A 17087-nucleotide genomic window follows, 5' to 3' on the forward strand; every position below is an offset into this window, starting at 1 on the left:
CAGACACATGCACACATATGTTTATTGCAGCACTATTTATAATAGCAAAGACTTGGAACCTACCTGAATGCCTATCAATGATAGACTGGATAATTTTTTAAAAAAATTAGTACACATTATCATTTAACTCACCTTGGTGGATGCCTTTCCAAAAAGTAACTTGAAATGAAAGGAGAGAACATCGCTTTAGAGTTTTCACTTGAAATCAGAGGAGGCACACTCGTCTTTTCCGGTATGTGACCCTTGTTCTTTCTACACATCTAGGGCATTAACAGGTCTTCTTGGACCGCATAGTCAGAATGGAGCACTGGGCTCCTTTGAGTTTCTGTGTCTGGTGTCAACACAGAGGACTCTGTTTTGTGTGAGTCACAGCCAGGTCCCACAGATGGACAAATGCTGCCTTAGTGTGTTTCCATTCAGTAAAACAGTTTGTGTCTTAGAGCTTCAGCACATGTAAGGTTCAGATTTTCCTTTTTAAAGTGCATCTCTTTTAAGTTTGGATTACAACATGTATGAATCAGGAAGTAAAATGTTTCCATGTAAAAAAAATACTGGTATTTACATACTGGAAAACCATAAATTATTTGATTTCTAGTGGGACTAAACTTCACTACAGTTGAAAAGCTTCATGAATTGATAACACCTGAAAAATAGTTTTAAAAACCATATCGCTGTTTCTCTAAGGACAGCATAGGTTACGGAAATTATGAGACAATATTTTATTTGGTATTATTAAGGAGAAAAAGGCATGTCTTATAAGTGGGCCTCTTGTACTTTTCTCAACGTTTCGTTGAACACATGCTGGCAGCCTTCCCGGAACCATCTCATGGCCACAATGATTTGGCAAGCAGATAATGTTTTTCTCATCATTATAAAATTCTTTTAAATCAAAGAAGTAATGCATGGTTCAAATCAACAGCAATGTGTGAACAATAAGGGCTTCTGTGGAAAAGTATGTTTGAAGCCCTGTTTGGACAGCTGAGCAGACTTACTTTTGGCAGATACAGTTTCTTGTTATAGTAATCACATTTCACTTTTGTTATTAGTTCACCATGACTTCGTTAAGATATTCAGTGACTTATTTGGTATATAAGCTGAGTAGATTAATGGGAAGAGTGGCAGTTGGTGGTGCTCAGATTGAAGGCCATATGTAAGTTAAAATTTACTGAAATGTGGACAAATGTGACATACGTAGTATGTCATAGTTTTCCGACGTGAGGTTCCTAACGGCCACACTGAATAAGATGTGTGCCCAGTGGCATTTTCACAAGAAAGTCACTGGTGGATAATTCCACAGGTGTTGGCCAGCAACCAGCAGGACATCTGGCTTCCAAAGGTGTACCCAGGCTGGGGTGGAGGAATGGGAGAGAAAGGGAGTAAAGGAGTAGTGATTTTAGAGTCCAAAGGTCCAGTATTCGGGTCTCTATTCTCCCAGTAGCTGTATGGCCTTGAGCCAGTTACTTATCTCCTCAACTTAAACCACTTAACCTTTAAAAGAGAATGATATTGGAGAGGGTACTGGGTGATTGTGAGGATTAAAGAAGATAATACAGGAAGAGCTCTAGGGAGACAGGATACCTGCTCCTTGGTGAGTTTGTCAGTGTAAGGAATTCCCATGACAGCTTCGACACCAGCATGGTGCCCTGCTGGTACTCCAGGCAGAATTTCACTGAGGATCCTGGGTCCCACAGCAGAAAGTTGGAGGGTGACCACCGATGCCTGGGGACCAGCTCTGGAACCAGTTTCCACATGTAGCCACACTTTGCCTGCCTTTAACTTGGTAACTGTTGTTATGAAAGGATGCAGGATTCAGGTATTTTATATTTAGTGAGACTAAACCCATCATTGTTAGTTTCATAACTGATAAGCCTGAAAGATTGTCTTAAACTCTATTATTATTTCTGTAAGAACACAGATTATAGGAAGTGTTAGATAATATTATATTTATTAGACAGTATAATTTATTTTACTCACAAAACTAATCTCTCTCCTTTGGGACATTACTCATAATGCTTCCTTCCCTCTGATATCCTTTCCTCCCCTTTTCATATGTACAAGGTCCATGTTTTATACTCCTTTCCTATATGAGCATATAATAGGAATCAGTAAACCTTACTGGTTCATTAATTATTTAAATTATGCAAGTGTATGGATGGGTTTCACAGCTTTAAAGTCTGCCCTAGTTTTGCTCACACCTCTGCCTTCCTACTTACTGCTCCTCTGCTAAATACTCTCCAAAATAATCTTTCAACATGTCACTTCCTTACTTATTTAGTGTTTTCCATTGCCTCCTGTATCAAATTACATCTCTGTACCTATCCTTCTTTGCTTATCCAGGGGTTCTTTCTCACTGTACTGAGAGCCCTGCTCTCCAGGCAGTTGATCAGCTGCTTCTCACAAGACTAGGCTGACTCTTTCCCTCTTTCCTCTGCAACATTATTATTAGTAGTAGTAGTAGTATTTTTTTAAGTGATAATCTTACTCTGTCACCCAGGCTGGAGTGCATGGTTCACTGCAGCCTCAAACTCCTAGGCTCAAGCTATCCTTCCACCTCAGCTTTCCGAGTAGCTGGGAGTATAGGCATGCACCACTGTATATGGTTATTTGTACATTTTTTTGTAGAGATGAGGTCTTGCTATGTTGCCCAGGCTGGTCTCGAACTCTTATGCTCAAGTTATTCTCCCACCTTTGCCTCCCAAAGTTCTGGGATTTCAGGCATGAGCCACCACAGTCCAGCCCTTCCTCTGTGATGTTATTCATTGTGATTTCTTCCTCTGCAGTATTGTTCCCTCATCCTGATTCATTAATTATTTAAATTATACAAGTGCATGGATGGGGGAATTAAATCATTGGTTTAACCATTCAAACCACTCATTCACTCATCCAGTGGGTATTTTCTGGGTACCTGCTATCCATGTACCTGGCCTAGTGCTAGGTGCTACAGATAGAATGGTGAATGAAACAGTCTTTGACTTCATGGAACTTACTGTTCAGTGAGGAAAAGAGATGGGAATTAAATTTTTTACTTAAATATTACAGTAACAGTGTGATCAATATCTTAAAGAAAAAAGAAAAGGTCCTGTAACAGCATACGATACAGGATCTGACCAAGCCTGGCTGACTGGGGAAGAAATTCCTGAGGAAGGATCAACTGGGTGGAGATCTGAATGACGACTAAGATAATTAGTGGACGGTGAGGTAGACAATGGGAGGTTTTTAAAAGGCCTGTGGGATTGGAGCACAGAGATCCAGCAAGGAAGAATAACTTATGATGAAACCAGAGAGGAAGTCTGGGACTTTAAAAAAAAAAAAAAAAGGTTTCACTGCCAGAGTGCAGCAGCGAGATCATAGATCTCTGCAGCTTAGAACTCCTGGGCTCATGGCTGGGCACCATGGCTCATGCCTGTAATCCCAGCACTTTGGGAGGCTGAGGCAGGTGGATCACTTCAGGTCAGGAGTTCGAGACCAACCTCATTAACATGGTGAAACCTTGTCTCTACTAAAAATACAAAAAAATTAGCCGGGCGTAGTGGCATGTACCTGTAGTCCCAGCTACTCAGAGACTGAGGCGAGAGAATCGCTTCAGCCCGCGAGGCAGAGGTTGCAGTGAGCTGAGATGGTGCCACTGGACTCCAGCCTGGATGACAGAGTGAGACTCCATCTCAAAATAAAACAAAACAGAAACTTCCTGGGCTCAAGTGATCCACCTGCCTCAACCTCCCAAGTGGCTGGGACTACAGGCATGTGCCACCACGCCTGGCTAATTTTTAAATTTTATTGTAGAGACAGGGTTTTGCCCAGGCTGATCTCCAACTCCTGAGCTCAAGCGATCCTCTCACTTTGGCCTCCCAAAGTGCTAGGATATAGGCATGAGCCACTGTGCCCAGCCTCGTTTGAGACATTTTTAAAGTGGGACCTCAGAGGCCATGGTGACGATTTCAGTGGAAGACCAATGAAACCAATGAAATAGTTTTAAGCCGTAGAAGGATTTAAATGATCAGTGTTTAAAATATATATATATATGCCAATTGACAATAAGTTTGCAAAAAATGGTAGTAGGAATAGGGTGACTGCCAGAAAAACCTCTGAGGCAGAGACCAGTTGCAAGCCTGTTTGCTCTTATCCCTTGAGCCCCAGGGAAAGGGAGGGAGAACCGTTGTGGGAGATGGAGAGGTGAAGAAGGGCTTGAGAGGAATTGAGGGGATAGAATCAGCAGGGTTCAGGGACAAGTTGTATGTTGGGGGATATAGCATGGAGGATGTGAGGAGTCAGGAATGATTTCCAGGCCCTCGAGGATGGAAACTGGGATCTGTCACTCACTGAGATAGGCAAGTAGGAAGTAGAACAAATATTGGAAAAGTCATGAACTCTGAGACTTATTTAGAGTGCCAATGGGACACCTAAGGAGAGATGGGAGTGATATTAGAGATCTAAATGCGGAGCTTAAGTAAAATTAAAGGTTGATGGATCAGGCTTCGTGATGGCCTTCAGAGTATGTGTGATGTGGAAGGCCCCACACCTAATCAGCAGACTGAGGACAGAGGGGAAATGTAGCCTTCTTATGATTGTGGGCCTTTCATTGTCCTCTCCACATAGGGCCAAGAGAATGGGTCTTCATTCCTGCTTTCAGATTGTTACTCTTCCTCCCCCATGTGAAAGCCCATTTCCTTCTGGAGCTTGTGGCTTTCAATACCTCACTTCTAGACTTCCAGTTACTGGATATTTATCCATCCCCTGGTTCTTTTCCCACAGTCATCAGTATTGTAGGACACCTGTGAGTTAGATGCGTGTATAATCCTACTGTTTATCTCTGGAGATTTCAGTGTGTGGGGGTAGTAATTACTTTTTCTCAACAAATATATATATAATTGTTTTTCTTTAGACAGGGTCTCACTCTGTCACCCAGTTTGGAGTGCAGTGGTGTGATCATGGCTCACTACAACCTCCAGCTTTTGGGATTGAGCAGTCTTCCCACCTCAGTCTACTGTGTAGCTAGGACCACAGGCATGTGCCACTACACTCGGCTGATTTTTCATATTTTTCGTAGAGCAGGGTTTCACCATTTTGCCCAGCCTGGTCTTAAACTTGTGAGCTCAAGCCATCTGCTCACCTTGGCCTCCCAAAGTGCTGGGATTACAGGTGTGAGCTACTGCGCTGGCCAACAAATTTTTATTAAGCTCTCACTAAGGGACAGGCTCTGTGTTAGGTACTGGATTTTGAGCAAACAAAACAAAGTTGCTGCTGAGGTGCTTACCTTCTATTTTGGTGGGGGGACGGGCAATAAATGCATGTCAGATGATGTTATATGCAGAAACAAAAAACAGAGCAAGATGAAAGAGTAAGGTAGATGAATAAGGTGGCAGGAAGATAGGACTTCCTCTCCAGAGACAAGAGCTTCTGCTCTTCACTACTCCAGTAAATCTTGTCTGTCAAAAATGACCTGGCAATGATAAAAAACCAGCAAATCTCTCTTCATTTGACCTGATTTCTCTTATGGCACTTGGTAATTCTCTGTCTCTCTCTCATGATGAGATGGACAAATGGACAAAGGGAGATTTTTAAAAGGCCTGTGGGACTGTCTCTATCTCTCTTATCTTGACTGAGACTGTCTCTGTGTCTCTTATCCTGAAACCATCTCCTTGACTGCTAGTAAATCCATATTTTTTCTTCTACTCTGACACCACCAACCTGCCATGAATCCAGTTCTTTTGCCAAATTTTAAAATGTAGGCATTTCAGAATATTTTGTCTTGATTCTTTCTGTTTTGTTTTGTTTTTTACCATACTTTGTCTCCAAAGCTGACCTGTACCAAAACTAAACTGATTTTCCATGACTCTCCCAACATTCACCACCATATACAAATGCACACACATGGGCTTCCACCTGTATTCTTTATTTTTGGTTACTGGAATCTGGACACCCAAGTAAAAAACATGCAATTTTCCAATTTTCCCTGTCTTATGTTCCACATTTTGTAAATTACCAAGACACATTCATTCTATTTCCCACATCCTCATTAACTCCACCTTTCTCTCTAGCCTAGTCCTAGCCCTTATTGTTTTCCACCAGGTCTGTTGTGTTCATGTGATAACTGATGTCCCAGTGTCTGCTCTGGTCACTTGTTGTCTACCCTTGGTGCTGCCACCAGTTACCTAATGCATGCTTCTCATCATTTTAGCACCTTGGCTACCCAGCTACCCTTGACTTCTGCGTCACCAGATAGAGCCCAGAGTCCTCCCTCCCCCACTTGGCCCCCACTCTTATAGTGAATGTCCCTGCTAGTATGTAAGTCCTTGTATTTCCCTCAAAAGGCCTTGCGGTGTTATTCTTTTGTGCTTTATTGCCATTGTTCTTTTATTTTCTTTTTCTCGAAGTGTCCTTTTTTTCTCTCTTTCTCTGTCACACAATTCATGGGTTGTTCAAAACATGAGGCCCTTGCCTCTGCCCTGTGCTCCTCTCCTCTCATACTCTGGCCCCCAAACAGAGTTAATAACTTCTTTTCTTTTGCCTTTTCTCCCTCTGTGGGTTTCCATTGCTACCGTCACCCTATTATATTTTCATGTGTATCCTGTCTCTCTTAGGTGCTGTGACTGTTTGAAGGCAAGGCCTTTGGCTTATTTCTCCTTGTGCCCCCAACACTTAGCAGAATCCCTGAAATGTTGTTAACACTTACTAAATGTTGATTATATTACATCTAATTGGATTGAGTATGGTTTCAGGTATGGTTTTGTAGGGGAAATGAATTCAAAAATGTAAGTTTCTTGGTGTCCTTGTTTCAAAAATGTGGTTTGGTTACTTGGTGGAATCTAGCTTTGACTCTGTTAGGCAGAAGAAGTGGGAAAATATAAAATGCCTGCCAATTTAGCGTATTAGAAATTAAGCAATTAAAGGGTTTTCTGATGCCCCTCCTTAGGTATTCATACTTCACTTTATATCTTGCTGGTCAAACGATACACACATTACTAAATTTCTCAAAGTTGGTTGTTTTGACTTAGAATATTTTCCTATAGGTACAATATTGCAGTTCTTCAGTGTTTTTGTATCAGTTAGAGTGCACTATGAAGACAGAGAACACACAATAATTGAACAGGGAACAGTTAATATAAACAATAATAAATTGGTTACTATGGGTAAAGAAAACTCTAAAGAATATAGGAGTAGCAGAAATAGGGAACAGAGTACCCAAAGAGGCACCCCCTACCCCAGGGCTGGAATCCACACCTCACTGGAGAAGGTGTGTCTCACTGCATGGCAGAGTAGTTCACCGCAGTGTTGTACGGAGACTTGCAGGGGATTGGCCTTCTGGGGTTCTAGGGGGAAGCTGTCCACAGAGGGGTGCCACACTGCAGAACTCACTGGGAATCTGCCAGTGGGGATAGTACGTTGGGAGACCATTCTTAGGGATCTGGAGAAAAGCTGCCCAAGGGTTGCTGCCACATGCCTTCAGGTAAGAAGAGAACCAGGAAGAACAGCCCTTTTTCTTCCAGTGTAAGTCCTCTGGCAGCCTCTACTGATGTTGCTTAAAATTGTGTTAGTTGGCTGGGCGCCGTGGCTCACACCTGTAATCTCAGCACTTTGGGAGGCTGAGGCAGGCGGATCATGAGGTCAGGAGTTCGAGACCAGCCTGACCAACATAGTGAAACCCTGTCTCTACTAAAAATACAAAAATTAACTGGCCATGGTGGCACATGCCCGTAGTCCCAGCTACTTAGGAGGCTGAGGCAGGAGAATCACCTGAACCTGGGAGGTGGAGTTTGCAGTGAACCGACATGATGCCATTGTACTCCAGCCTGGGTGACAGAGCAGGAAAAAAAAAAAATGTGTTAGCTGACACAGGCAGGGCAATGGAAACGTGGAAGAATGGAGCTGAGAAGCAACAGATTAATAGCTGGCAGAGTCCATCCCTTTAACTACTGAGCTTCCCTGAGTTCCACCTTGAGATACAAATATTGCAGAAATTAGGGTACAAATAGACCAAAATCATGTGTATATAAGGTAATATATAAGATCATATGTATAAATACTTTTAATATTTGTGAATATAGTTTTAAATTGCATATGAATACTTCTTATGCAGGTTATAAATATACAGTTTATTTATGTTAAATGTCACTGCTCAATGAGAGTGATTAGATGAGGTTGAGAAGGGAGGTGGAGACACATCTGAGTTCTGAAGTAGTTCTTGTCATTCTTAGACAAAACATATTGTTAAACATCTCAATTTCATTGTCTTTGATATAGAAATATTTAAAACACTATTCGTATACCTGTCACTTAAGAATTAATTTGTGTTGCCTTAAAAACATAAAAAATAAGACAAGGAGACTTTCCAATAGTAAGTAATAGAGCCAGAGTTGGTAAAGACAGAGGAAGAATTTTGGGAATGTGTTACACACACAGAGGATCCCTGACTCATGACAGTTCTGCTTATGATTTTTCGACTTTACAATGGTAGAAAAGTGATACAACTCAGTGGAAACCATATTTTGACTGCCTATACAGCCGTTCTGCTTTTCATACTCAGTATAATATTTGACAAATTACATGAGATGTTCAATACTTTATCATAAAGTAAGCTTCGCATTAGATGATTTTTTCCCAACTGTAGGCTAATGTAAGTGTTTTGAGCATGTTTCAGGTAAGTTAGGTGTATTAAATGCTTTTTTAATATGATATTTTTAACTTATGACAGACTCACTAGGACGTAACCTCATTGTAGTTTGAGGAGCATCTTATTTGCCAATGCAGAATTTACTATCAGTGGTTCAGTATGTAAGTCTGTCAACCAAAATATTTGAGTTCCAGGAATCTTCTTGCCATTGAGCAAAGATAGGAAACAAGAAAAACAGTTAGTGTGAGTGACCTTAAGAGCGAGAACTAAAGTGGAGGGAAAAGGCTTGGGGTCAGGTGGTTGAGCATGCCAGCCAGTGGTTCAAGTGAGTCCACTTTGACTGTATGAGGCAGGTGTGCTGCTTGCCCACATGCAGACAGGCATGGAAGTGTGGTGCAAGTAGTATGATCATAACTTGGGAGTACATCACTATAATAAGTCAGTTCTTAGGGTTAAAGTTGAGGCCAGGCATAGTGGCTCATGCCTGTAATCCTAGCACTTTGGGAGGTCAAGGCAGGAGGATTACTTGAGCCCAGGAGTTTGAGACCAGCCTGAGCCATATAAGTGAGACCCCATATCTACAAAAAAATTACAAAAACTAGCCCAGGCATGATGGTGTGTGTTTGCAGGTCCCAGCTACTTGGGAAGCTGAGGTGGGAGGATTGCTTGAGCCTGGCATGTCAAGACTGCAGTGAGCTGTGATTGTGTCACTGGGCTCCAGCCTGGGCGACAGAGTGAGACCCTGTTTCAAAAAAAAAAGAAAAAAATTGACATGAATTTTTGTTCTGTAAGCTCAATAACAGCAAAAAATTTATGGAGGTTCTATTAAATTGTCCTGCAGGCTTTTTTGGGAGAGTATTTTGACATTATGGAAAGAATAAAGCAATAATAAAAGCAGTCTTACATGGCTTATAGAGGATTCTTAGGAATATTGACAGCATAATAGATGTTTAGTGAATCTTAACTGATACTTAGATACATAACTTAGCAGAATAGAGAGATTTAAGGCCAAATCTGGTGTCTCTTCCCAAATATGACCTTATTACTGCACTTATTTTTACCCAACCCTTGCTACCTGTCTCATGAACATCTTACCCTATGGTTGTCATTGTTTTTATTTTATTTTATTTTCAGTAGTAATGGACAATTAGAAGTCCCTTAGAGGTATTGCTTTTTCAAGCCTCCATTCTTCCTAGTTATGATAAGTGTGTAAGAAGTTGCGGAGGTGGTAAAATCAGGGATGGGGACAGGTATATTCTAGCCTCTCAGCTGTTGGGCAATTTTGAGTAAAAATTACATATGATGAATATAGACTTGGATACTAGACTTACCCTACTATTGGTCTTCAAGTCCACACTCAAATGATAGAGGATTCTCTCCTTGCTGAAAAACCAACTAGAACTCTCAGACACAGGTATGGATGTTGGGTTCATATCTCCAGTTTTCCTAATCTTTTTTTAATTTTTCTTATAAACAATGGTCATTTATTTCTCACAGTTCTGGAGATTTGGGAAGTCCAAAATCAGGGTGTTAGTCCATTTGGTGTCTGTGAAGACCTGCTTCCTGATTCACAGACAGCTGTCCTTTCACTCTGAACACATGTGGTGGAAGGCTTGAGGGAGTTCTGGAGTCTGTGTATAAGAGCACAAATCACATTCATAAGGACGTCACTCTAAAGGATTTAGTTTTAGAGGTGGGAGACATACAGGTCAAAGTAAACTATCTTACAGGTTTTTTTTTTTTTTTTTTTTTTTTTTTTTTACTGTATACTGTGTCTCCTAAACATTTTAACACTTTAGAGAGATTTGGGGCCACCATTATGACATTGGTTACCATGTATTATAAAACATTTTGAATCATTGTGGACTCTTTGGCTGAAATATTTGTAGAAACTCTGGCTGGACTGCTGAAAGCAAGTGGTGTTAGCACCCACACCTAATTATAATTGGGTTTTTTTGTTTGTTTGTTTTTCAGGTTTTTCTAAAGAGTGACCGAGTGGCCAGAATGGTTCAGAGTGGAGGGTGTTCTGCTAATGACTTCAGAGAAGTATTTAAGAAAAACATAGAAAAACGTGTGCGGAGTTTGCCAGAAATAGATGGCTTGAGCAAAGAGACAGTGTTGAGCTCATGGATAGCTAAATATGATGCCATTTACAGGGGTGAAGAGGACTTGTGCAAACAGCCAAATAGAATGACCTTAAGTGCAGTGTCTGAACTTATTCTGAGCAAGGAACAACTCTATGAAATGTTTCAGCAGATTCTGGGTATTAAAAAACTAGAACACCAGCTCCTTTATAATGCATGTCAGGTAAGTGGTCTATGATATTTTTCATTCCCCTGTCTGACTCGTGGAATAAACATGAAGTATTTACAAGCCTATGAAGATGTACTTTACTTGCTATAATCACTTTACTTGGAAAGTTGAGCAAAATTGAATTTTAATAAATCACATAGTGATGAGAGAAGTTTTGAAAGACGTATTTGGTAGAAGGGGAAGAATATCAGTACTTCTTATCTAGTAAATAATTGTCCCTATGTGCCCTATTTTAGGACATCAATTTGTATCTATTAGGTATAAATGGGTCATGCCCTGTAGAGTAAAATGAAAATCATCTCCTATCTGAAGAAGCTTGGCAAATTATAATAAATAGATATTTCTCACTGCAAAATAGTATTTTATAAAGATAGGATGCTGATCTTCTGAGTTGTATGGAAGTAATGAAATTTTAAATTTTTTAATTTAACTCACCTAGATAGAAATAAATTGAGGATGATTGTTGAAATATGTAATTTAAAGAGAAGACAGAGTCTATATTATATTTTCTCTTCAGTTGTTATTCTAGCTATACATACAAAAATGGGATAAAGGCCAGGCATAGTGGCTCACGCCTGTAACAGTGCTTTGGGAGGCTGAGGCAGGCGGATCTTGAGGTCAGGAGATAGAGACCATCCTGGGCAGCATAGTGAAACCTGATTTCTACTAAAAATAGAAAAATTAGCTGGGTATGGTGGTGCGCACCTGTAGTCCCAGCTACTCAGGAGGCAGAGGCAGGATAATTGCTTGAACCTGGGAAGCGGAGGGTGTAGTGAGCTGAGATCATGCCACTGTGCTCCAGCCTGGCAACAAAGCAAGACTCGTCTTAAAAAAAGACTCGTCTTAAAAAAAAAAAAAAAAAAGTTGGTGGGGGGGATAAAATCATGTTTCACATTTTTCATTTTTTAGACCCAATGATTTGTCTAATAATGTAGTCCTTCTGTATTTGCATTTTGTTTGTTTATGTTGGGGGTATAAATTATTTATGCCCTAATATACAACTTAAATTGATAAAATTCTGATACTTAAAAATTTACGTGTTCCTTAAGAGTTACACTTCTATAATGTACATTTTTATTTTTAATCTTTTTGCAAATCATCTCTTAATTTCAGAGTTATATCCATATTGGTTACTTTGCATTGGTAATTTGTGGATCATTTCAAATCAACAAATTAATAGAGTTAATAGTAAATCACTGTGGAGCTTTAACTCTGTGAACAATTTGTGTACTCACCGTAATTGATTTCATTGTTTTATTAAACCAGGTAGTTATTTGATAATAGTAGAAGATGACTATAAAACCAAAATCTTCTATTTAAAAGATAACTTCAGCTGGAACTTTGTATTTTTAGTGAAACAGTAGCTCACCTGTACAAATAAATGTTGATGAACATAATTTAGTGGGAAAATTCAGATTCAGATATTCAGTAGATATTTGTTGAGCTTTATTCAAGTCCAAAACCTCTGTAGGTATGAGGGAATCCAAGTTGAGTGAAAAAAACATATTTTTTCCTCTATAGTGGCTAGAGTCTCTATAAGAAAAGACTTCATAAGTCCAAGAAATGTCATTTATTTGCAGCTTGCCCAGCTTTTTATTATGAGGATGGGAGTGATGACTTCCAGGCTCTTTATATGTCTCAGTTAGAGGTATAATTCCTTTCAGTTCTGAGATTTGAAAGAAAAGCTTATGGATTATTTTTTATTGATTTTAAAACAAAGAAATTATAAGACCTCTAAATGAGTTACTATATATGGATTAGAATATACTAGATGTTACAAGGTTATAAAATATATTTCCACGTTCCTATGAGTTTATGTTATTAGCTTAAAATATGTTTAAGTTGTCTGCCTACTAAAGAATCAGCTGGACTATGGGCACCCTGGTTTTAGTCTTCCGTGATTTGAAACCTATTTGCAATTCAGATCTCTGACTGTAACAGTGGGTTTGTCCTTGCTCAGCATTGACCTGAACAACAACAAAAATAAAAAATAGCAGATTTGTTTATTTGTCCTTTCAGTTCTATCAGTATTTGTCTCATATATTTTGATACTCTATTAGGTACATATATTTGTATTAGGATTATTATGTCTTTTTGTAGAATTGACTCCTTTATCGTGATACAGTATTCCTTTTTATCCTTGATTATTTTCCTTTTTCTGAAGTCTACATTGTCTTAAGCTAATATAGCCACTCCAGCTTTCTTTTTATTAAGGTTAACATGGTATCTCTTTCTCCATCTGTTTACTTTTAACCTAAGTCTTTATTTTTAAAGTGGATGTTTTGTAGACAGTGTGCAATTGGGTCTTGAAGTTTTTCTTTTTTTCTGAGACGGAGTCTTGCTCTGTTGCCCAGGCTGGAGTGCAGCGGTGTGATCTCAGCTCACTGCAACCTCTACCTCCTGGGTTCAACTGATTCTCCTGCCTCAGCCTCCCGAGTAGCTGGGATTACAGGCAAACACCACCATGCCTGGCTAATTTTTGTATTTTTAGTGGAGACGGGGTTTCACCATGTTGGCCAGGATGGTCTCGATCTCCTGACCTCATGATCTGCCCGCCTCAGCCTCCCAAAGTGACGGGATTACAGGAGTAAGCCACCGCGCCTGGCTAAAGTTTTCTTTTTTTAAAATCCAGACGGATCATCTTGTTCTTTTAATGGGTATGTTTAGGCCACTCATATTTAAGGTGATTACTAATATACTTGGATTAAATTTTATAATCTTTGTAGCTTTTACCACTTCCATGCATTTGTTCTTTGCCCTCCCCTACTTTTTATGCCTTCTCTAATTTTGAGAGAACACTTTATATGAATTCCATTTTTTTATATTTTGTTGTACTGTTTATACATTTTTTTAAGAAACAAAATTTTGGTGATTATCCTAGAGTTTAAAATACACATTTTTAAATAATCTAAGCCTACCCTCAGATAAGACTATACTATAAGGCTTCATATGTACTACAGCTACTCCATAATAGACTATACCCAATTCCTTCCTCTCATCCCTTGTAACATTGCTGTCATTCACTTCACTTACAATATACTATAACCTCCCAATATATTCTTTCTATTATTGCTTTGAACAGTTATAGGAAAAATAAAATATTATATATATTTTACCTTCATTTATTCTTCCTCTGATGCTCTTTCATTTCTTTATGTAGATTCAGGTTTCTTACTGATACTATTTTCCTTATCTCTGAAGAACTTCTTTTAATATGTCTTGCAGGCCAAGACTAGTGGTGATGCAGTCTCTCAGTTTTTGTCTGAGAAAGTTGTTGTTTCTTCTTCACAATTTAAAATATGATTTCACTGGATATAGAATTATCTGTTAGTTTTTTTTTTCTTTCAACACTCTGAAAATGTCACCACACTGTCTTTTTGTTTGCATAATTTCTGATGAGAAGTCTAATGTAGTTCTTATCCTTTACCCTTTAGAGGTAAGGTGTTATTTTCCCCCTTATGGCTTCCTTCAAGAGTTTTTCCTTCTTTCATTTTTTCTGCAATTCGAATATACTATGTCTAGGTGTGTGTGTGTGTGTGTGTGTGTGTGTGTGTGTGTGTGTGTGTGTGTGTGTGTATTTCTTTTGCTTGGTGTTTTTCTGAGCTTCCTGTATCTGGGGGTCAGTGTCTATCTTTAATTTTGGAAAGTTCGCTGCTGTTATTACTTCAAAAATTCCTTCTGTCCTATCCCCTCTTTATTCTTTTTCTGGTATTCCAGATATGTTTATGTCACCCATACTTGTATCACCTGTGTTATCCCATAGTCCTGGGATGTTCCGTTGTTTGATCAACTCTTTTTCTCTTTGTATTTCAGGTTGGGAAGATTTTATTGACATGTCTTTAAGCTCGCTGATTCTTTCCTCAGCAATGTCAAGTATTAGGATTGCTAATATGATAGGATAATGAGCCTATCAAAGGCATATTTCATTTCTTTCACGATGTTTTTTTTTATTTCTAGCATTTCCTTTTGATTTTTGGTAGTTTCCATCTCCTGCTTGTATTATGCATTGTTCTTGCATGTTTTCAACTTTTTACATTAGGGCCCTTAGCCTATTAATAATAGTAATTTAAATTCCTTGTTTGATAATTCTAACATCTGTCTCATATCTGAATCTAGTTCAGATGCTTGCTGTATCTCTCCAGACTGTTTCTTTTGTTTTTTTTGCTTTTGATGTGCCTCATAATTTTTTTGTTGTAAGCCGGATATATCAGGTAACGAGAACTGAGAACTGAGGTAACTAAGGCTTTCATATGAATATTTTCGTTAATCTGAGTAGGAGTTGAGCTGCGTTTAATGTTTAATGTTTCTTGTAGCCATAAGTACGAGAAACTTCAAATTCCTCCAGTATCCTTATTTTTGTCTCCCCTTTTGACTGGGCTTCCCTAAGTACTCCGCCCCAGAGAAAGTCTACATCCTACAGCTCTTTTAGCTGTCACCAATCCACTCTTGTCATCCTGGAACTATGTTGGTGTTGTGGTAAGGTGTTGGAGAGATGGAGTGTCCTTTAATCTAATTAAATCTCAATCTTTTAGTGGACCTATAACCTTCGTAAGTGTTTTTGTTTCTGGTCTAGAAGGATTGTTCCCTCCTACTGCCATGTTCTTCATTCTGTTCCCTGACTGCAGTTTCCTAGTCTCTTTTTTTGAAGTACTGTCTCCTGTTCACTCTGTTTTTTGTTTTTGCTTTTCAGTACGTGAGTCAAGAGGGCTGGAGTGGGGTGGTATTTTCTTCCTCCACCTGGGATAAGTTTTCAGTGTTTCCCTCAGGCAAAACCTTCCTGCTTTTGTTGAAGAGAAGGATCTGGGAGATTGAACAATGACTTTCTCCTCCTTTTTTCTGCCATGGCCATATGGGGATCTTTTTTGGATCCTCACTGTGAGAACTTGGTGGGGTAACTAAAAGGAAAGTCTAGCACAGTTTGGGGGCATCTTTATGATTGGCTCCAGGAGCTTGTTACTATCTGCACCCAGCTCCTAGTAATTTTTCAAAATTACTAGACAAGTAAATGTTCCTACCACTCATGGCATACAGCAACTTCTGCTCCAAGTACTGCGTCTTTCTGGATTTGCCCATCTTTCTAGATTTTGGTTAGTGGTTTCCCCTGCACCCTCAGTTCTCTTGAGAAGTTCAAGAAAAGTCAATGATTTGCAGCTTGCCCAACTTTTTATTCTAAGGGTGGGAGTGATGACTTCCAAGCTCTTTATATGTCTGAGCTAAAACTATAATTTCTTTCAGTTTTGAGATTTGAAAGAAAAGCTTGAGGATTATTTTTGATTGATTTTAAAACAAAAAGAAAGAGTACCCCTGTAAATAAGGACAAATAATAATCATTTTACAGAAATTATGAAAATAAATTGTTTAGAAAGCAGCCAAGACACCTTTTTTTTTTTTTTCTGAATGCCATGCAAGCATACCTTGGAGGTATTGTGGGTCCAGTTCCAGACCACTGCCACAAAGTGAATATTGCAATAAAGCAGGTCACACAATTTTTTAAAATTTCACACTGCATATAAAATTTATGTTTGTACTGTACTGTAGTCTATTAGGTGTATAATAACATTGTGTTTAAAAAATAATCTATGTACCTTAATTTAAAAATACTGTATGTTTTAAAAAATGCTACCAATCATTTGAGCCCTCAACAAGTCATAATCTTTTTGCTGGTAGATGGTCTCACCTTGATGTGGATGGCTGCTTACTCACTAGGTTGGCTGTAGCAGTTTCTTTAAATAAGACAACAGTGAAGTTTGCCATGGCAATTCACTCTTCACAGAAGATTTCCAAATAATATCTGACACTGTTTGATAATATTTTATCCACAGAAGAACATCTTTTAAAATTGGAATTAGTCCTCTCATACCCTGCCACTGCTTTATCAGCTACATTTGTATAAATATTCTAAATCCTTTGTCATTTCAACAGTGTTCACAGCATCTTCACTAGGATTAGATTTCACCTTAAGAAACAACTTTCTTTGTTCATCCATAAGAAGCAATACCTCACGCATTCAAGTTTTATCACGAGAGTTTAGCAATTCAGTCACATCTTTAGGCTCCACTTCTATTTCTAATTCTCTTGCTATTTCTAGAACATCTCCAGTTACTTCCTTCACGGAAGTCTTGAATCCCTCAAAGGCATTTATGAGGATCAGAATCAACTTCTT

General features: G+C 39.0%; 1 protein-coding gene across 9 annotated transcripts in view; it reads left to right on the plus strand.

Annotated features, from left to right (window-relative positions):
• The window catches only part of CADPS2 (Ca++-dependent secretion activator 2), a 563764-nt gene that overhangs the window by 205970 nt on the left and 340707 nt on the right, over positions 1 to 17087 (plus strand). For all 9 annotated transcript variants that reach the window (XM_011995959.1, XM_011995960.1, XM_011995964.1 and 6 more), the window contains exon 3: positions 10586 to 10918. In XM_011995959.1, the coding sequence (XP_011851349.1) occupies positions 10586 to 10918 (333 nt within the window). The remainder of the gene's footprint in view (positions 1 to 10585; positions 10919 to 17087) is intronic.

This window comes from Mandrillus leucophaeus, unplaced genomic scaffold (genome assembly GCF_000951045.1).
Source record: "Mandrillus leucophaeus isolate KB7577 unplaced genomic scaffold, Mleu.le_1.0 Scaffold5, whole genome shotgun sequence".
NCBI classification, from domain to species: Eukaryota; Metazoa; Chordata; class Mammalia; order Primates; family Cercopithecidae; genus Mandrillus; species Mandrillus leucophaeus.